This window comes from Rattus norvegicus, chromosome 3 (genome assembly GCF_021556685.1).
Source record: "Rattus norvegicus strain SHRSP/BbbUtx chromosome 3, alternate assembly SHRSP_T2T, whole genome shotgun sequence".
Lineage (NCBI taxonomy): Eukaryota > Metazoa > Chordata > Mammalia > Rodentia > Muridae > Rattus > Rattus norvegicus.
In genome coordinates, this window is record NC_141536.1 from 113811532 (window position 1) to 113828510 (window position 16979).

Below are 16979 nucleotides of genomic sequence, written 5' to 3' on the forward strand. Positions count from 1 at the left end.
ATGAATTTGATCGGGGTTGGGGATTTAGCTCAGTGATAGAGCGCTTGCCTAGCAAGCGCAAGGCCCTGGGTTCGGTCCCCAGCTCCAGGGGGGGGAAAATGAATTTGATCAAAGAAAGAGATTAAAAGATATAGGTAAGAAAATTAAAATGATTAACAGTGACAGTAAAGTTAATCAGAAATGACCAAGTAGCACTACAAAGACACCAAGAATAAAAATGCAGTAGAAATTGATGAATTAGTATGCAGTGTTTTAGAAATTATAATCCATGGCTTTGTTTAGTATTCTTCACAGCAGAGCTTAATTAAATTTACAGTGGCTCCACAGAAAACCATGAAGTATTTACCCTCCTTAGTAGTACTAACATGAAATATGAAATAAAAATACTAAGTTTTCACAAGAAAAATGAAACAGCACACCAAAAAAACAAAAAAAACAAAACAGAAGGTCAACAATAATGAATGTAAGGAAAAAGAAAAGAAAAATATAGTATATGCTTTCCAATAAACAAGAGTCAAAAAAATCCAAAATAACACATCCTGTAAGTAAGAAGTTGATCTATTCTTTTAAAAAGTATAAAGGTGGGTTGGGGATTTAGCTCAGTGGTAGAGCGCTTGCCTAGGAAGCACAAGGCCCTGGGTTCGGTCCCCAGCTCCGAAAAAAAAGAACCAAAAAAAAAAAAAAAAAAAAAGTATAAAGGTAAAGCAAAGATGGGTTATTAAGTCAACCTCACTTTTACTGTGTGACTATGTTAATAGAGGAGGGCCTCTAGAACAGCAACAGTATAGTGGATTCAGGCTGTCACATAGTAACAATTATCAGACTGGAGCATCTCTCCCCCGTAGCAGCTAAGAAACTTTATCAGGAGGCATATGCACTTCAGGTAAAATGGCATTTAGAAGACAGTAAAACGGTGAACAAAGAAATTTCAGACTTACAGTGTTATAAAGTTCTTCCAGTCTGGGAATGGTAAGGAATTTATGCATGCTTACTCCATTTTCAATAAGAAGTTTTACAAATGAAACTCTATCCATTACAAGAGCATCAAGCATAGCTTGTTCCAAGGATCCAACCTAGAGTATCAAATTAATAGATTTCACATCCTCCAACTATTGATCACTTAAATACAAGTCCTTATGAGTTATACCTATATATTCTCAAATAATTTGGGAATAGAATTAGAACGATGCAAACAGTGACCTAAATAATTAGATTCACTGCACTCCCTAAATAATATCACACAAATGTTCTATTTGTAAGACAACAAAGGTTATACGGGGGTGGGAGAAAGAAGCTACAAAAAGTCCACCATCAATTAAACTGAGAAACAGGGCCAGGATGGTTCAGGGAGTAGATGTCCCTGCTTGCTACCTCCACCTCTAGTGCTGCAATTACAGAAGCGTGTCGACACTCCCAGTTTATGTCATGCTGGGTATGGAACCCAAGGTTCCCCACAAACTAGACCAACTACTACATCCCAGCTATACGTTCATTACTTCACCATTAGATGTTTGTAGCAAAAAATTATTTTGGAAATCATTATTTTAAATATTCTGATTCTGTTCCCAGAGGTTTGCCATACAACTACACAATTTCTCTATAGTATCTTATATCACTATCTTCAAATCATTATTAATTTTCCTTACCTAGAGGAGGGTATGGACTCTAATGTATATTTATTTACCTAGTAACCACACATATTAGCTACAGATGATGAAATTAAGACAGAAGCATGCTTTAAAAAATTCTTTTTTTTTTTTCAGTACTCTGACAAGGAAAATAGTTTGATGTTATACTAAAAAAAAAAAAGAAAGAAAGAAACAAAAAAGAATGAAGTTTTTCTACAAATAGCCTATAATTTATCACGGACAGTATTCCTATTTTATATATGATTATTTTCTTTCTCTCACCACGTGCAAACTATTATTTGTTCTTACTTATAATATTTACATTCTAACCTACTTTAATTTTACTTTGATACACTACACATTTACCATGTCTCCATAGGGATTTAGACATATAACAAAAACTATCAGACACTTTTCAGGCAGTGAACATAGTGCATGTGTGTGGGAGGGGTGGGGGAGCAGGTGAAGACGGGATACAATTAAAAAATACTCTTGAACTCACAAAATTTAATTGCTAGGAGCAGAAAGATAAACCATGAATAAATAGTAAATAGGAGGAACTGCACAGGAACTGAACAAACATTGTGGCATGCTATAGTGAATTATATACACAGAACAAGAGTTCCAAGACTTTTTCAACTGTTGAATTTTTTACAGATATTCATACCTTATTAAAAAACAAAGTTGTAAAGGATATATGACTTTTACTATTAATATTTATATGTGGGTAAGAAGGTAAAATATGAGTAGAAACACAGTCCTTATACTTTTAATTTATAATCACTCCTTTTTGTGGTGGGGACTATTTCAAGGACCTGGTTCAGAGACACAAATACATGGATGCTTTTAACAAAATGGTGTATGCTGTCTGCAGTAACGAAAATATTCTATCTCTAGATTATTCAAGATTCTTAGTTTAATAGAAGCAGATATTAAAACTGTATTGATTATGGAATAAGAAAGGAAACATCTGTACATGTTCAGCAGATCTGACTACATACAGAATACTCATTCTGTGGTTAGTTAAATATAAAACCTGTGGCGAATTATTAAAGGTCCACTGTGGTTAACTTCATTATATTATGTATTTAGATTATCTACATACCAGCCACTGTTGTCCATAAACAAATACATGATTTTTGGCAATATCAACTCTGTCCCATGCCAGTGTAAGGATAAGCTGGTCAAACGCTGATGCATTAGTACCTATTGAATAAAGAAAACCAATAGGTAAATATGTCTCCATCACCTTCTACGCTCTTATAAACTTTCCCTAGAACCCTTTGCTTTATATAGATCATATACGCCAAGATGGACCATTACTGTTCAAGTATAAAAATTATATTGCTTAGCCAGACATGGTGCACCCCTTTAATCCCAGACTCAGGAAGCAGAGGCAGGCTGATCTCTGAGACTGAGGCCAGCCTGGCTGGTCTACAGAGTAAGAGCCCTGTCTCAGAAAAAACAAACAATCAAATACCCAGAAAACAAACCAAAAAAAAAAAGCCTCAGTTGAAAAAAAATCAGAATGCAGAAACTGAGAAAACAAAGATGATTTGTTTCCATCACAGACAAAATACTCAATATCTTAAAAATTCTGAAAAATGTTTTTTTCAAGTACTTTTCTGCACAAATGTTTAGTATAACCATAAACTTTATTAGGAAAGGGGTATACTCTACATTAAATGGGATCTAATGATGGCTCAGTGAGTAAAAGAACTTACTGCCAAGCCCAACAACTTAAGCTCCATCTTCTGGCTCCACATGGTAGGAGAAACCCAATTCAAGTTGTTTTACAGCTCTACACATGCACCATGGCACACTCAAATGTGCACACACACCAGGTAAAATCATGTAACTTTCTTTTTAAAGACGGAATAAATAGTATCGTGGATGTGAAGACGGAAGATGGGATAAAGGATATGCTGTGAGAACATGAGAACCTGTGTTCAGATCCCTAGCACCTTTGAATAAATAGAGAAGTTAGACAGACAGACAGACAGATATGGTGACACATCTGTGACCCTATGGCTTAGGATAGGGCTAGGAAAAAGAGAGACTAGCGGGTCCTTGGAGCTTGCTTCTCAACCAGTCTCACTGGATCTGTGAACTCCAAGTTCAGAGACTAAAGAAGGTACCTGAATCATGTGACTCTGCGTGTGTGTGTGTGTGTGTGTGTGTGTGTCTGTCTGTCTGTCTGTGTGTGCGCGCGCGTGCACGCGCCCACGTACTGTACAAAGAGAGACAGAGACAGAGAGACAGAGACAGAGATATGAAGAAATGGGATAAAAGATGACCATGACAGTAACAGCTGTAATCCTTGCTGTGGGGAAGCTGCATGAGGGCTATCATGAGTTTAAAGCCAGGTAAAATCTACAGAGCAAGTATGATTAAACACACAACTTTAGTAGCTGCCTTATATTTTTTATGTGTTAATCTTTTAAATTGAAATAGTTTAACATTTCAGTACACAGATGTTTAGGTTACTCTGAAAATTTTCAAGTATATTTTAGTCTATGTTTGATTATTTACTGGATTTAAGAATATCACTTTAGATTTCTGATACATCAAAAGCATGCTTCAAGATGGTTGCACCATTTACGTAAGGCAAAAGATCTGCAATTTTCTGTTTGGGAAGGGAGGAGGTAGCACTTATTTACAGTTTACTTCTACTTAATTTTTTTTAATAAATGAAATTTATGTTCTAGGATGACTACCCAGTGCTGCATAACCAACTGTGGGACTCTTCCTGCTGAAGAGGAAGTCTCCGTGTCTCAGCAGTGGTTAACTGCCTGTAGCTCTTCATCCAGGAGCAGGGCTTTTAAGACTCACCAACTAGCAATGGTGTTGTCATTGTTCAGGTCTTGTTTAGATAGCACTGAGATTGTACGTGGTAACACTGTCTTATCTAGAAGATACAATATCACAGTCCACTTCCTAGTCCCCTAGCTTTATAACAATCTTCCTCTCCTCTTTCAAAATGTTCCTGTCTTAGGTTACAGGTTATGTTGTAAATGTAGCAATTGGGAATGGGCATCCCACTGATAGTTATTCTCTACATTTTAAGCAGCTGTAGCTTTTTGTAAAGGTTCCTGTCTTATGTAAAAACAAACTTCTTTGATAAGAATTAAGAGCTACACAGAAAATCCACATACACATGGTAGCTAAAAAATGCTCTACTCAATGATAACTTGGTCAAAGAAGAAATAAAGAAATTAAAGACTTTTTAGAATTTAATGAAAATGAAGGCACAACATACCCAAACTTATGGGACACAATGAAAGCAGTGCTAAGAGGAAAAATCATAGCTCTGAGTGCCTCCAAAAAGAAACAGGAAAGAGCATATGTCACCAGCTTGACAGCACACCTAAAAGCTCTAGAACAAAAAGAAGCAAATACACCCAAGAGGAGTAGACAGGAAATAAACTCAGAGCTGAAATCAACCAAGTAAAAACTAAAAGAACAAAACCAGGAGCTGATTCTTTGACAGAAATCAACAGGACAGATAAACCCTTAGCTAGACTAACTAGAGGGCACAGAGACAGTATTCAAATTAACAGAATCAGAAATGAAAAGGGAGACATAACAACTTAAAGAAATGTTTAATAACATCCTTAGTCATCAGGGAAATGCAAAGCAAAACAACCCTGAGGTTCCACCTCACACCAATCAGAATCAAAAACCCAGGTGACGGGGTTGGAGATTTAGCTCAGTGGTAGAGCGCTTGCCTAGCAAGCACAAGGCCCTGGGTTCGGTCCCCAGCTCCAAAAAAAAAAAAAAAAAAAAAAAAGGTGACAGCAGATGCTGGCAAGGATGTGGAGAAAGAGTAACACTCCTCCATTGTTGGTGGGACTGCAAGCTGGTACATCCACTCTGAAAAACAGTCTACTGGTTCCTCAGAAAATTAGACATACTGCTACCTGAGGACCCAGCTATACCACTCCTGGGTATATACCCAAAAGATGTTCCAACATATAACAAGGTCACATGCTCCACTATGTTCACAGCAGCCTAATTTATTATAGCTAGAAGCTGGAAAGAATCCAGATGTCCTTCAACAGAAGAATGGATACAGAAAATGTGGTACATCTACACAATGGAGTACTACTATTAAGCTATTAAAAACAATGACTTCGAAGCTCAGAATACTCAAGGTACAAATTACAGACCACATGAAACTCAAGAAGAACAAAGACCAAAGTGTGGATGCTTCAGTACTTCTTAGAAGGGGGAAGAAATACAGAGACAAAGTGTGGAGCAGAGACTGAAGGAAAGGCCAACCAGATATTGCTACACATGGGAATCCATCTCACATGCAGTCATCAAACCCAGTCACTATTGGAGATACCAAGAGGTGCATGCTGACAGGAGGCTGATATAGCTGTCTCTGCCAACTACTGGACTGAGAACGGGGTCCCCAATGGAGAAGTTAGAGAAAGGACTGGGGTAACTTAGGGGATTTACAACCGCATAGGAGGAACAACAATATCAACCCACCAGAGCTCCGAGGGACTAAACCATCAACAAAAGAGTACACCTGGACAGACCCATGGCTCCAGCTGCATATGTAGCAGAGGATAGGCCTTGTTGGGCATCAATGGGAGGAGAGGACCTTGGTCCTGTGAAGTCCCCAGTGTAGGGGAATGCCAGGGTGGAGAGGCAGGATAGAGTAGGTGGGTGGGGGAGCAACCTCATGGAGGTAGGGAGTTGGGTAGAGTGTGTGTGATGGGGGTGGGGGGTGGTTTGGATAGGAAACCAGGAAAGGTAATAACATTTGAAATTTAAATAAAGAAAATATCCAAGGAAAGAAACGAAAAAAAGATAAAAAGTCAGTGGGAAAAAAAAAAAAGAATTGAGAGCTACATTTATTGGACTAGGCCAGGACACAGAAGGTCTCATTTCTATTTTTGTATAATAATGGAATACAAGTTCATTATCTAAATGTTTGGATTCTTCTTCAAATTTTCATATTCGTTTTTTCCATAAGGCATTCATTTTTTCTTTAAGTTATAGCCTTCAAATTATTTTGTGTGGGTGCCTGTGCATGTGTTTGGGTGTGCTCACGATACAGCCATCATGTAGCTCAGAGGGCAACTTTCATGAATTGATTCTCTCCTTCCACTATGGATTCCAGGGACAGAACTAGGGTCTTTAAGCTCATGTGGAAAGTGGTCTGATCCACTAATCCATCTCAATGGGCCAATATAGGTGATTTTAAAATTCCTTGACTTCATCATTTGATTTCTTAGATTCTTCCTTTGTAAAATGAAGAAAAGACAAAGAAAACAGGGCAGGTAGAACCAATGGAAGGATAAAATAAGATATGGTCCACTTACATACAAGGGCTAGCACACAGAAAATGTATGGCAAACAGTACAAATAGTATTCTATTATTATCTTATGTTGTGATATTTATGTCATCTCTCTTTCTTACATCTATGGTTTCTGAACACTTAAGCATCTCTTGATCAAAGATGATTTATACTTAATTATATTAGGTTTAAAAACATAGTGATAATTTGTTATAATCTAATATTTGGAACACCTTAATGGATAACAAGACCTTTGATCCTGCCCTATATACAAATAGGACATAATTTCCCAATGGGGCATAATTTTCATTTCTGATTTTGAAAATACTTATCACTATGACATTTTTTAAAACCATTGGGTATCTAGTATTCAGAAAGACCACATTAGTTTTCATATTTTCTTCAGAAGAAATTAGCTTATTTAAGTAAGCTCTTATTTCTATCAAGTAAATACTTAATTACCTTTAAAGTCATTTTTTGAAATACATCCCATTTCATGTCTATGTGGATATAAAAACACATGGACGGATGGATGGTGAATGAATGAATCCATCCATCCATCCATCCATCCATCCATCCATCCATCCATCCATCCATCCATCCTTCCATCCATCCAGTTAAATCTTCAAGACACAAACTCTAAGTCTATATAACTATTTTGTTGCCAACTTAAAATTTAACCTGTGCCTTTCATAAAGAAAATGACTGGAAAATCAACTCCTCTGACCATGACATGAAAAAGCTCTACCTTATATAAATAGAACATACTCTAAAGAGAACATGTTTTTAGAATCTTACCTTTTCAGTTGGCATCTGTGGCTCATACCTTAATCTCAGCACTTAGGAGCCAGATGCAGAAGAAGGATCTGTGTGATTTCCAGGACAGCAGGGCTATGTAAAGACACTGATTCATAACAAAATAAAAAATCCTTACCTTTTAGCAGTGCAGTAAGTATGGCCACATCTATATCTTGATGGTCCTCTGAACCAATATGGAAAACAGTGATCTATTTAAGAATATATTAATATTATTTCTTCATTTTTAAAGCTAAAATATTATAAAACAAAAAATAATTTCAAACCATATAAAGAGAAATGTTTATATGAAAATTTGTATAGAAACAGATATTTATATGTCTGATAAGATGGCTGAGTGGGTAAAAGTGTTTGCCACATATTACAATTTGAATAAGAATGGCCCTTGTATGCTCACATAATTGAATGCTTAGACCCTCATTGGTACAACTATTGGAGAAGGATCAGGAGTGGAGAAGGTTTGTTACCAGGGATGGGGCTTCTAGGTTTCAAAAGCCTTCATTCCAGAAGTTAGCTTCCCTGCCTTGTGGTTATCTCAACACGTAAGCTCTCAGCACTGCTGCAGCTCCATGCTTGCCTGTCACCGTGGTCCCTACTATGTGACCATGAACTCACTTCTCAAATTATGAGAGCACATTAAATGTTCTTTTATTAAGTTGCCTTGGTCATGGTGCCTTTTCACAGCAACAGAAAAAGGTTAAGACAGGAAAGGTAAGACAAACCTGACAACTAAGTTCCACCTCGTGAAGCCACTAAAGGTGGAAGAAAAAAACTGACTCCACAAAGTGACTTCCATGCATGCATGCCCACACAACCATACACACAAAATGTTTTTTTAAACAGAAAGATTTTTGTAGTCACTTACATATTGCTATAACTATACAGATCTCTAAATCTATAGATCTAAGTGATCTAAAATCAGTTCAAACCTAAACACAGAACAGAAAATGAAGACTTCTTTACTTACATCAATCACATTAGCAGACATATCCAAAAACAGTATTTTCTTTTTCCTTTTTTGTTCTGTTTTGTTGAGACTAGGTTTCCCTGCGTAGCCCTGTCTGCACTCTGCTTCCTGTGTGCCTAGACTAACTAAAGGCTTGTTTGTTTCCTATCATAGTCACTTCTTTTTACCCTATTTTATGTCTTCTAGCTTACATAAGCAATTTGTGGGTAGAGACAAGAAATTACTATCAGAGCACATCTTGCTGTTCTTTCTACGGAGTGAAAACTTATTCAAGTGACCCCCCCAACACACACTTTTTTAAAGAAAACTTATAAAGTTGTTCTAGCTGTACTGGGACTCAGAACCCTCCTGCTCACCCTCCAGGAGCTGGATCACAGGTGGGCACCACTATGCCTTGCAGCACACATATTCTGGGGCGAAGGAACATAAATCAAGTGAAATATAAAGCTATTTAGGGGGTTTTACCTGGATAGTTTTCAGAAAGTAAAAGATGATTACTACACTAGTAAAAAGTTCAACTAACTTCATTTCATGGAGAACAAAGCTTGCAATGAAAGTCAAAACAAGGCAAATCAACACCTGATCAAGGCCCAAAGGCCAAGAACAGACAACAAATCCATGTTTCTATGTACTGACAGAGCTGTTAAAATTTTATCTCTAAAAATATAAGCCTGTGTTTACATGTATAAAATTAAGCAGCACAGACTTTTAATCTAGTAGTCTTAAAAGACTTTTCCAGACATTTTATTAGAAGTCACTAACAACTACAACTCTCTCTCTCTCTCTCTCTCTCTCTCTCTCTCTCTCTGTGTGTGTGTGTGTGTGTGTGTGTGTGTGTTTATATATGAGAGGAGGGGGTGAAGGAAGGAGGGAGAGAGAGAGAGAGAATTGCACACAACAATTCAAACAAGTCAAAGGCAATCTGTGAGAGTTGGTTCTCTCCTCCCTCCATCAGGTGAATTCAGGGATCAAACTCAGGTCATTAGACTTGGTGGCAAGCACCAGTAGCCACTGAACCATGTTGCTTCTTTTTCTGCATTCTTCTTAAATACTAGGCACAGTCAATTGAGTCTCAGTTATAAAACTTCCCTTAAAAGAATATAGTCTTAATATTTTATGAAAATTAGTCTTTCTATGTCACTCAATTGAAGACCAATAAGGAAATGACAGAACAGCTTTAAAAACTTAAAACATAAAGATGAAACAATATATGAATTAGAATAAATAATAGGCTTAATCTGCTGAAATCTACTCACAAGCTCTTTTTTTTTCATACACTCCATCATTGTTTGAAATAAATGAACTGCTTCACTCTGGCCAAAGTTAAATGTTTTTTTGATAGTTGATATAATATCAGGCTCTGCTGCATCAGGAAGATTCCTGGTAGAAGAAGAAAATCAACTTCATTCATTTCATCTCCTCTGTAGGATGAAAATGAAATACAAGCAAAGCTTCTAGAGATTCTGTACTAATATTAAAAACTAATTTCCTGAGATACCTATTATTAAATCCTTGGCATAAGAAGAGGAATAGAGTGTTTTCACTTTGAATTATTTTGTGAATGTTTTAAACAAAGCATGTGGTGTAGTATTAGTACTTGGATTTCACAAGATATCATAATGGTAATTCTATATACTATGGCTTTATAAAATAATTTTCCAATGTGTCTTAAACATGGAAACTTTACATGCCTCAGAGTATCACAATGCAGCAGTTCATAATCAGAATCTCCTTTCCTATTCTCTCTGCCTTCTACAGTTCACCTCTCTTCAGCAATCACTGTTAGCCTGCACGGTGCTCTGAGATCTTATTTAGTAATTTTCTTAACTCTTCTTTAAAAGTTTGGAATGTTCACAAGTTTGCATGTCATCCTTGCATAAGGGACACACTACTCTGCATCATTGTTGTCAGTTCGTGTGTGCTGCCATAGCTGAGTGATCTAACACACAGCTTCCATCGTTACTCAGCTGTCATCATTCCACTGTATACACATGCCATAACTTACTTAGGCCTCTTTTGGTAGATATTCTATGTCTTTATCTTGTACAAATAACCCTACAACAAAAACTTTATACAGGACTGGAGAGATGGCTCAGTGGTTAACAGCACTAACTGCTCTTTCAGAGGACCTGAGTTCAATTCCCAGCAACCAAGTGGTGGCTCACAACCATCTGTAATGAGATCTTGGTGCCCTCTTCTGGCTTACAGGCATATATTCAGGCAGAATACTGCATAAATAATAAATAAAAAAATCTTAAAAAACAAAAACAAAACCCGCTTTACTTGTAAAAACCATTATGTGAAATTAAACTATCAGGTCAAAGGTATATTTCTGAAGCAATAATAAAAATAATCTTTTGAATAAAAAAATCAAAAAGATTGTACTTTCATACCAATAATGTATGAGACAAACTACTGCCGTAAGTCTGAACAAAGCATTTTACTGAAATTGAGATTTTCATTCTCATCAAATAAACAAAGAAATCCAGTATTACATAAGCAATAGCACTCTATACTGTAAAGTATGCTATACTCTACACTCACCCTCCTTCCTCTGTCTGCTTATGGATATATGCTAGTAAATCTGCAGCTCTGCCTGTCCCTTCACACACAACAACTGGAACGGGGGGGCTTTCCTGGAGGTACTCCAGTACTGTAAGGATGACATTTGGCCCGCCTTCAAATATCAAAGCCACCACAGGAACACCTTGCCCAATTCCTGAAAAGGGTAAAAGTTTAATTAGTAAATTCTGACAAAACTCAGTAAATTAATCTTAATTATTTTATATTAAAAAAATTAAAATAAAATTACTTGTCAGACAGTCAGCTTTACCTTGAACACTGAAGGTTAGCAATAGCCAGTATATATATAAATAACCAAGCACCAATGTAACAGTGCTCTAAACATTTATTCACTGAAATCGCCTCTGGGTGAAAAATTAGGAAATTCAACATGTGATTTAATACCAACTAGAATGTGCATATTAACTGAAAACAAACCTTTGTGTATTTATTAATTGAACTTTTGACAAGATATGTTAGGAATAATTTGTGGTTCAGTATGTCTAGCCTTTTCTTTTTCTTATTTTTGAAAGTCTGATGTTGTAACCCAAGCAGATCTTTAGTCTCAGCCTCTTGAGAGCTGTGATTACAAGCATAAGCCACCAGGGGTGGGGGGAATTTTACATTTTAATACTGTATTAGCTGAATTTCTATCATATACCTATTTTTATTTATTTTTACAATGCTTCTTATTCCAAGTAGTTGAGGCATTAGTATAAAAATTAATACTAGAGAGAGCTACAGAACGGGAACTGATCATTAAGGGTGGAAGACTTTTACAATAGATAAAAAAATTAGTGAAGAATACTAGTCTTCATTTTTTACAACAACCTTAAATGTGGTAACAAAACACAAAATATGTCTAACTGTAGATTTGTACAGCATTGCAAATTCTCAGGGTGGCCATGATGGTTCAGTTAACAAAGCTTCTGATAGTCTGCGTTCAACCCCCAAGTCCCACAGAGTGAACCCTGAGAACCAACTGCCAGGTGTATCCTGTGACCTCCAGTCACCCCACAGGGTAGGGGAGACAAAATTTAAAATTTTTAGAGATTTGTTTACTTTATTTGGATAAGTGTTTTGCCTAATGCCAATCTATGGACCACACATGTGCCTACTGCCCTGAGAGGTCAGAATTCACTGTATCCCCCACAAATGAAATTATAGATGGTCTGAGACACTGACTGGGTGCTGGGAACTGAACTCAGAACATCTGCAAGAGTAACAAGTGCTCTCAGCCACTAATGGCCATTCTCCAGCCCCCAAAATATTTTTTAAATTACTCCATTTCACAAATATTGTGACTCCACTATACGTGTTCTGTTATTTTATATTTCTGTATCACTTCATCAGAGTTCACCTTCTCTGTATACTAGGTTACAGAACTACTTCAGATTGTAATAAAATATAGGTGTTGAAAGCGAAAGTTCCGTCATAGTTGGAAAGAAAAATCTGTTCCAAGAATATCAATTTTTAAGACCCATGTGCCAACAGCAATATAGACTTATTTTATAAACTGTAGGGAAAGCTAATTCTTAACAAAGTGATATTGGTCCTTTTATATCACTATCTTGAAAGTCAAAGTCATGTATCAGAATGACCACAAACATTAAGAATGTTAGTAAGTACCTTGAGCTACAGGGGTTTGTACAGGATATTGTAAAAATATCAACATAAGTTTAAAAAAAGAGAAAGAAAAAAAAAAAAAAAAACAACCCACAATGAGAACAACAAAACTTTTCTTTTAGGATGTCTTTTCCTGGGTCTTACCATTTAGTTTAGATCAGCCATTTTTGGTTGCTTTATAGGTTCTCTTACTATGGAAAGAAAAGTATACTTACTTCAAAGAATGTGCTACTTTTCAAGTATGTTTCTGGCTATTAATACACCTTTGAGTATTTTAACAATAAAAAAAAAAATCTATGAACTCCCTTACTAGCATGAATTCTTTGCTGATTAATGGTTTTTTCAAGTTCTCTTCTCAGTCTGACTTCTGCCCCATACTTTCCAACCGTGCCGTCATCCACCAAGATGAAATGGGAGTGTAGATTATTCAGAACATTCAATTTGCTCAAGGGATTTAATAGGGTTTGATAGGGGGCAACCACCTAAACAACAGGAAAACAAGAGTCAATGAAAGGGAGGTGAATGCAACACAGTGTAAAATAAATTCTGAAGTGACCCATGGATAAAACGTATAATTCTATTTTCATTTATATATAAAGAAAAAGAACAAACTTTTAAGTATGTGAAGAGCAATAATAAAATGAGCCATGTTTTTATCATGCATGCAAAAGGAGCAGTAAAATATGCAGTGCTAATTATAAATTTATTTGAGTAAAGTACAATACAGAAGACAAAAAAGCAGCAAAATGTCAAAGTGATTTTTTTCCAAAGCATAAATATAGTCTTTTAAAACAGACATTAGTAATTCAGTATCATTTGAAAATGATTACCATTAATTTTTCCTCTTGGTTATTTTTAAAGTAGGATTACATTATAAAGCCCCACTAGCCTGGAACTTTGCTATATAGATCAAGCTGGCTTCAACTGAAACTCAGAGACCAGTCTGCCTCTGCTTCCATGTGCTGTGTGCTGGGATTAAAAGCCTCCAATGGCACAGCCATATTCACTGGGAACACTGAGAATCATGAAGCTAGCACAGTTGCTTGATGTAGTTCCAACAAAGCGGAACAGATTGCTGCAATTGCTGTCACTTTATTTCTGAGTTGTGGTCTCTGCGTGTTGCACTCTTGGGGACTTTTCTGCATTACAATTCATTTTATTTCTTTTATTAAGAAAAATTATATCTGAGTCTTTTTAGGAAAATACTAAAATTAAATTTATTGACCACTCTTTACAAGTCTTCCTTATGCCCTGGACATCATTAAGCACAGATGAGCATATGGCTAGATGAGGCCATTACTCCAGAAATATTCTTTGAGTATCTGCCCCTGAGCGACCTCAAACAGCATAATTGACACAGGGTAAACAGAGTCAATTGACAAACTTGCTAGCCAGGAGAATAGGTTACATATTCAAGGTCTCTTCTTATTATAGATGTAAAGCTCTCAGCAAAGAAATTTTAAAGACGGGGGGTTCTACAGTATACACACCTGAAGGGCTACAACTCAGTAACTAAGACAGAGGGACTAAACTGACTAAAAGAAACATTTCCAACTTCACAGGGTAAATGATGACACAACAGTAAAGTAAGTTAGGTATTAGTATTTACTTATTCATAAAAAGACTGGTTCAGATACTTTCTGTTTGCCTGGAGTGCCTAAAAGCTGGCTGTCATGTAATAAATGTGTTTGCTTCAGAGGAGACATTCTTTATATTCTTTAAATTGGAGTTATAGGGTTAATAAAATCTGTTTTTGTTTGTATCTTCTAATTGTAACTAAACTTGTAACCATGGACATGAAATGAAAAATCAAAAAATATTCTGTACCACTTACAATAACCATTAGCCTATCTTTGTTCTGTGAAATTTGTATAACCAGTTGACAGTCAGAGCTGCTAAATTCCCCTGACCATCGAGGGGTTCTCTCCATGCCTTTGGTGATACCTTATTTCCTCTGTGGGTGCCCTATCAGCAATGAAACTAAGGCCCTCAGCCAGGTAAGGCCCCACCTCAAAGCCCTTGGCACTGCAGCATCACGTCCAGCCGCTTTTACTTTAATAGGCTCCTGATGAATATCTATAAACCAGTCCACATCTTCAATCTTCTTAAATAAAGCGCTAGCATATAATTGCTACTCTTGGTGACAAGCTTAATCCTCAACATTAAATTAAATAGTTATATCTCTGAGTTCAAGGCTAGCCTGGCCTATAGAGCAAGTCCCAGAACAACAACAGTTACATAGAGAAACTGTCTTGAAAAACAAAACAAAACAAAAGATCAGTTACAAATACAAATACTATATGGGAAATATATTAAAATAACATTCTACATTAAAAACAGAAAATAAGAAGGACCAACACTATTATAAGCATTTATATTGATAAACATTTTCCAAAGGATCAAAAGAGACCCCTGAAAATTTTGTTTTAAACTTAGTGTGAAAGTCTGATATGGTCTATCAAGTTGGCTAGCATTATTCCTGTTTGTATACAAGCTCAAATTTAAGACATAAAAAAAAGCTTTCTTACATCTCTCCCAACAAGATCATTCCTGTTTTCTATCACTCCCCATGGAGCTATTCCAATAGTGCAAATTTTTCGAGATGATCTGGAAGCATGTTCTTTGAGGGCATCACCAACATGTTTTGCCACACCTGTTCATACAAAATTTTATTCACCATTAGAAAAACCCTGTACATTCTAACACTATAATTTATGACATTTATTTAAAATAAGATTCTAAGGCTATACGATCCAAAGCCAAGCTTATAAAAACTGTAAGATAACCACAGATTAACAAAACCACACAATATAAAATCCACTGCAGGGCTGGGGATTTAGCTCAGTGGTAGAGCGCTTACCTAGGAAGCGCAAGGCCCTGGGTTCGGTCCCCAGCTCCGAAGGAAAAAAAAAAAAAAAAAGAACCCAAAAGAAATAAATAAATAAAATCCACTGCAACTGTCCAAAACCCATGTAATGAATCTATCACATCGGCTAGTCCTAACAGTGATGGATAATTTTCTTCTTGTAACAATTATATCTTGGGGTTGGGGATTTAGCTCAGTGGTAGAGTGCTTGCCTAGCAAGTGCAAGGCCCTGGGTTCGGTCCCCAGTTCCGAAAAAAAAAAAAAGAAAAGAAAAAACAATTATATCTCCTCTTTCACATTAAGACAAGGAAAATAACAGCAGCACTGATTTGTTCCCACTGCCTTGCTTGCTTAAAAGCAGTCCATTTTCAAAACATATTCAGATAATCTTTGCTCTTACCAACTAACACCTTAAAACCTTTCCCTTCTTATTCAAGAGTAAAAGCCACAATGTTTGTTAATGTCCTGTAAGATCTTAAAAAGTTGTCTGTCTGTTACTTATAACACACCATGCTCAAATAATGTCTTATAATGAGTCTAAACAAATAATTATTAATAAAATATGAATAAGATAATTAAGGTGATTTATATAAATAATGTTTAACTAAACATTATACAAAAGATCTTGAAGAAAGGGAGGCTAATAAATGAAAAAATAATTTTTTTTTTTTTTGGTTCTTTTTTTCGGAGCTGGGGACCGAACCCCGGGCCTTGCGCTTCCTAGGTAAGCGCTCTACCACTGAGCTAAATCCCCAGCCCCAATAATTTTTTTAAAAAGTTAATTTTTTTATTTATTTAGTTTTGTTTGTTTACTTATTTTTTTGACACATGGTCTCACTATGTAGTTCTGGCAGTCCTGGAATTCACTCTGTAGACCAGGCTGGTCTCAAACAGAGATCTACCTGCCTCTGCCTCTCTGGTGCTCGGATAAAAGGTATGTGCCATCACTGCCAGGATGAAAATTTAATTTTTTTTTCAGTTACTACTGTACTTTATTGTGTTCAACCAAATCACCATGTTACAAAAATAGCAAGCTGCCATAATAAAAAATAAGGCTCCTCTATCCAGCACCAGATAGCATCATTTTACTTTCAAGCCTAGAAATTGCACACTTGTATATAAACCAACCGAAGATGAGGATTGAGAGTTCATCTTGGTGGATTTTTCCTTTGATGAATATGAAGTGTCCTTCCTTATCTTTT

The 16979-nt window shown here is 36.3% G+C and overlaps 1 protein-coding gene across 4 annotated transcripts in view; it reads right to left on the reverse strand.

The window, feature by feature from the left end:
* Trpm7 (transient receptor potential cation channel, subfamily M, member 7) overlaps window positions 1-16979 on the reverse strand; it is a 90948-nt gene that overhangs the window by 44639 nt on the left and 29330 nt on the right. For all 4 annotated transcript variants that reach the window (NM_053705.2, XM_087654380.1, XM_087654382.1 and 1 more), the window contains 7 exon segments: window positions 939-1073; window positions 2734-2834; window positions 7875-7947; window positions 9980-10103; window positions 11268-11442; window positions 13222-13393; window positions 15440-15564. In NM_053705.2, the coding sequence (NP_446157.2) occupies window positions 939-1073; window positions 2734-2834; window positions 7875-7947; window positions 9980-10103; window positions 11268-11442; window positions 13222-13393; window positions 15440-15564 (905 nt within the window).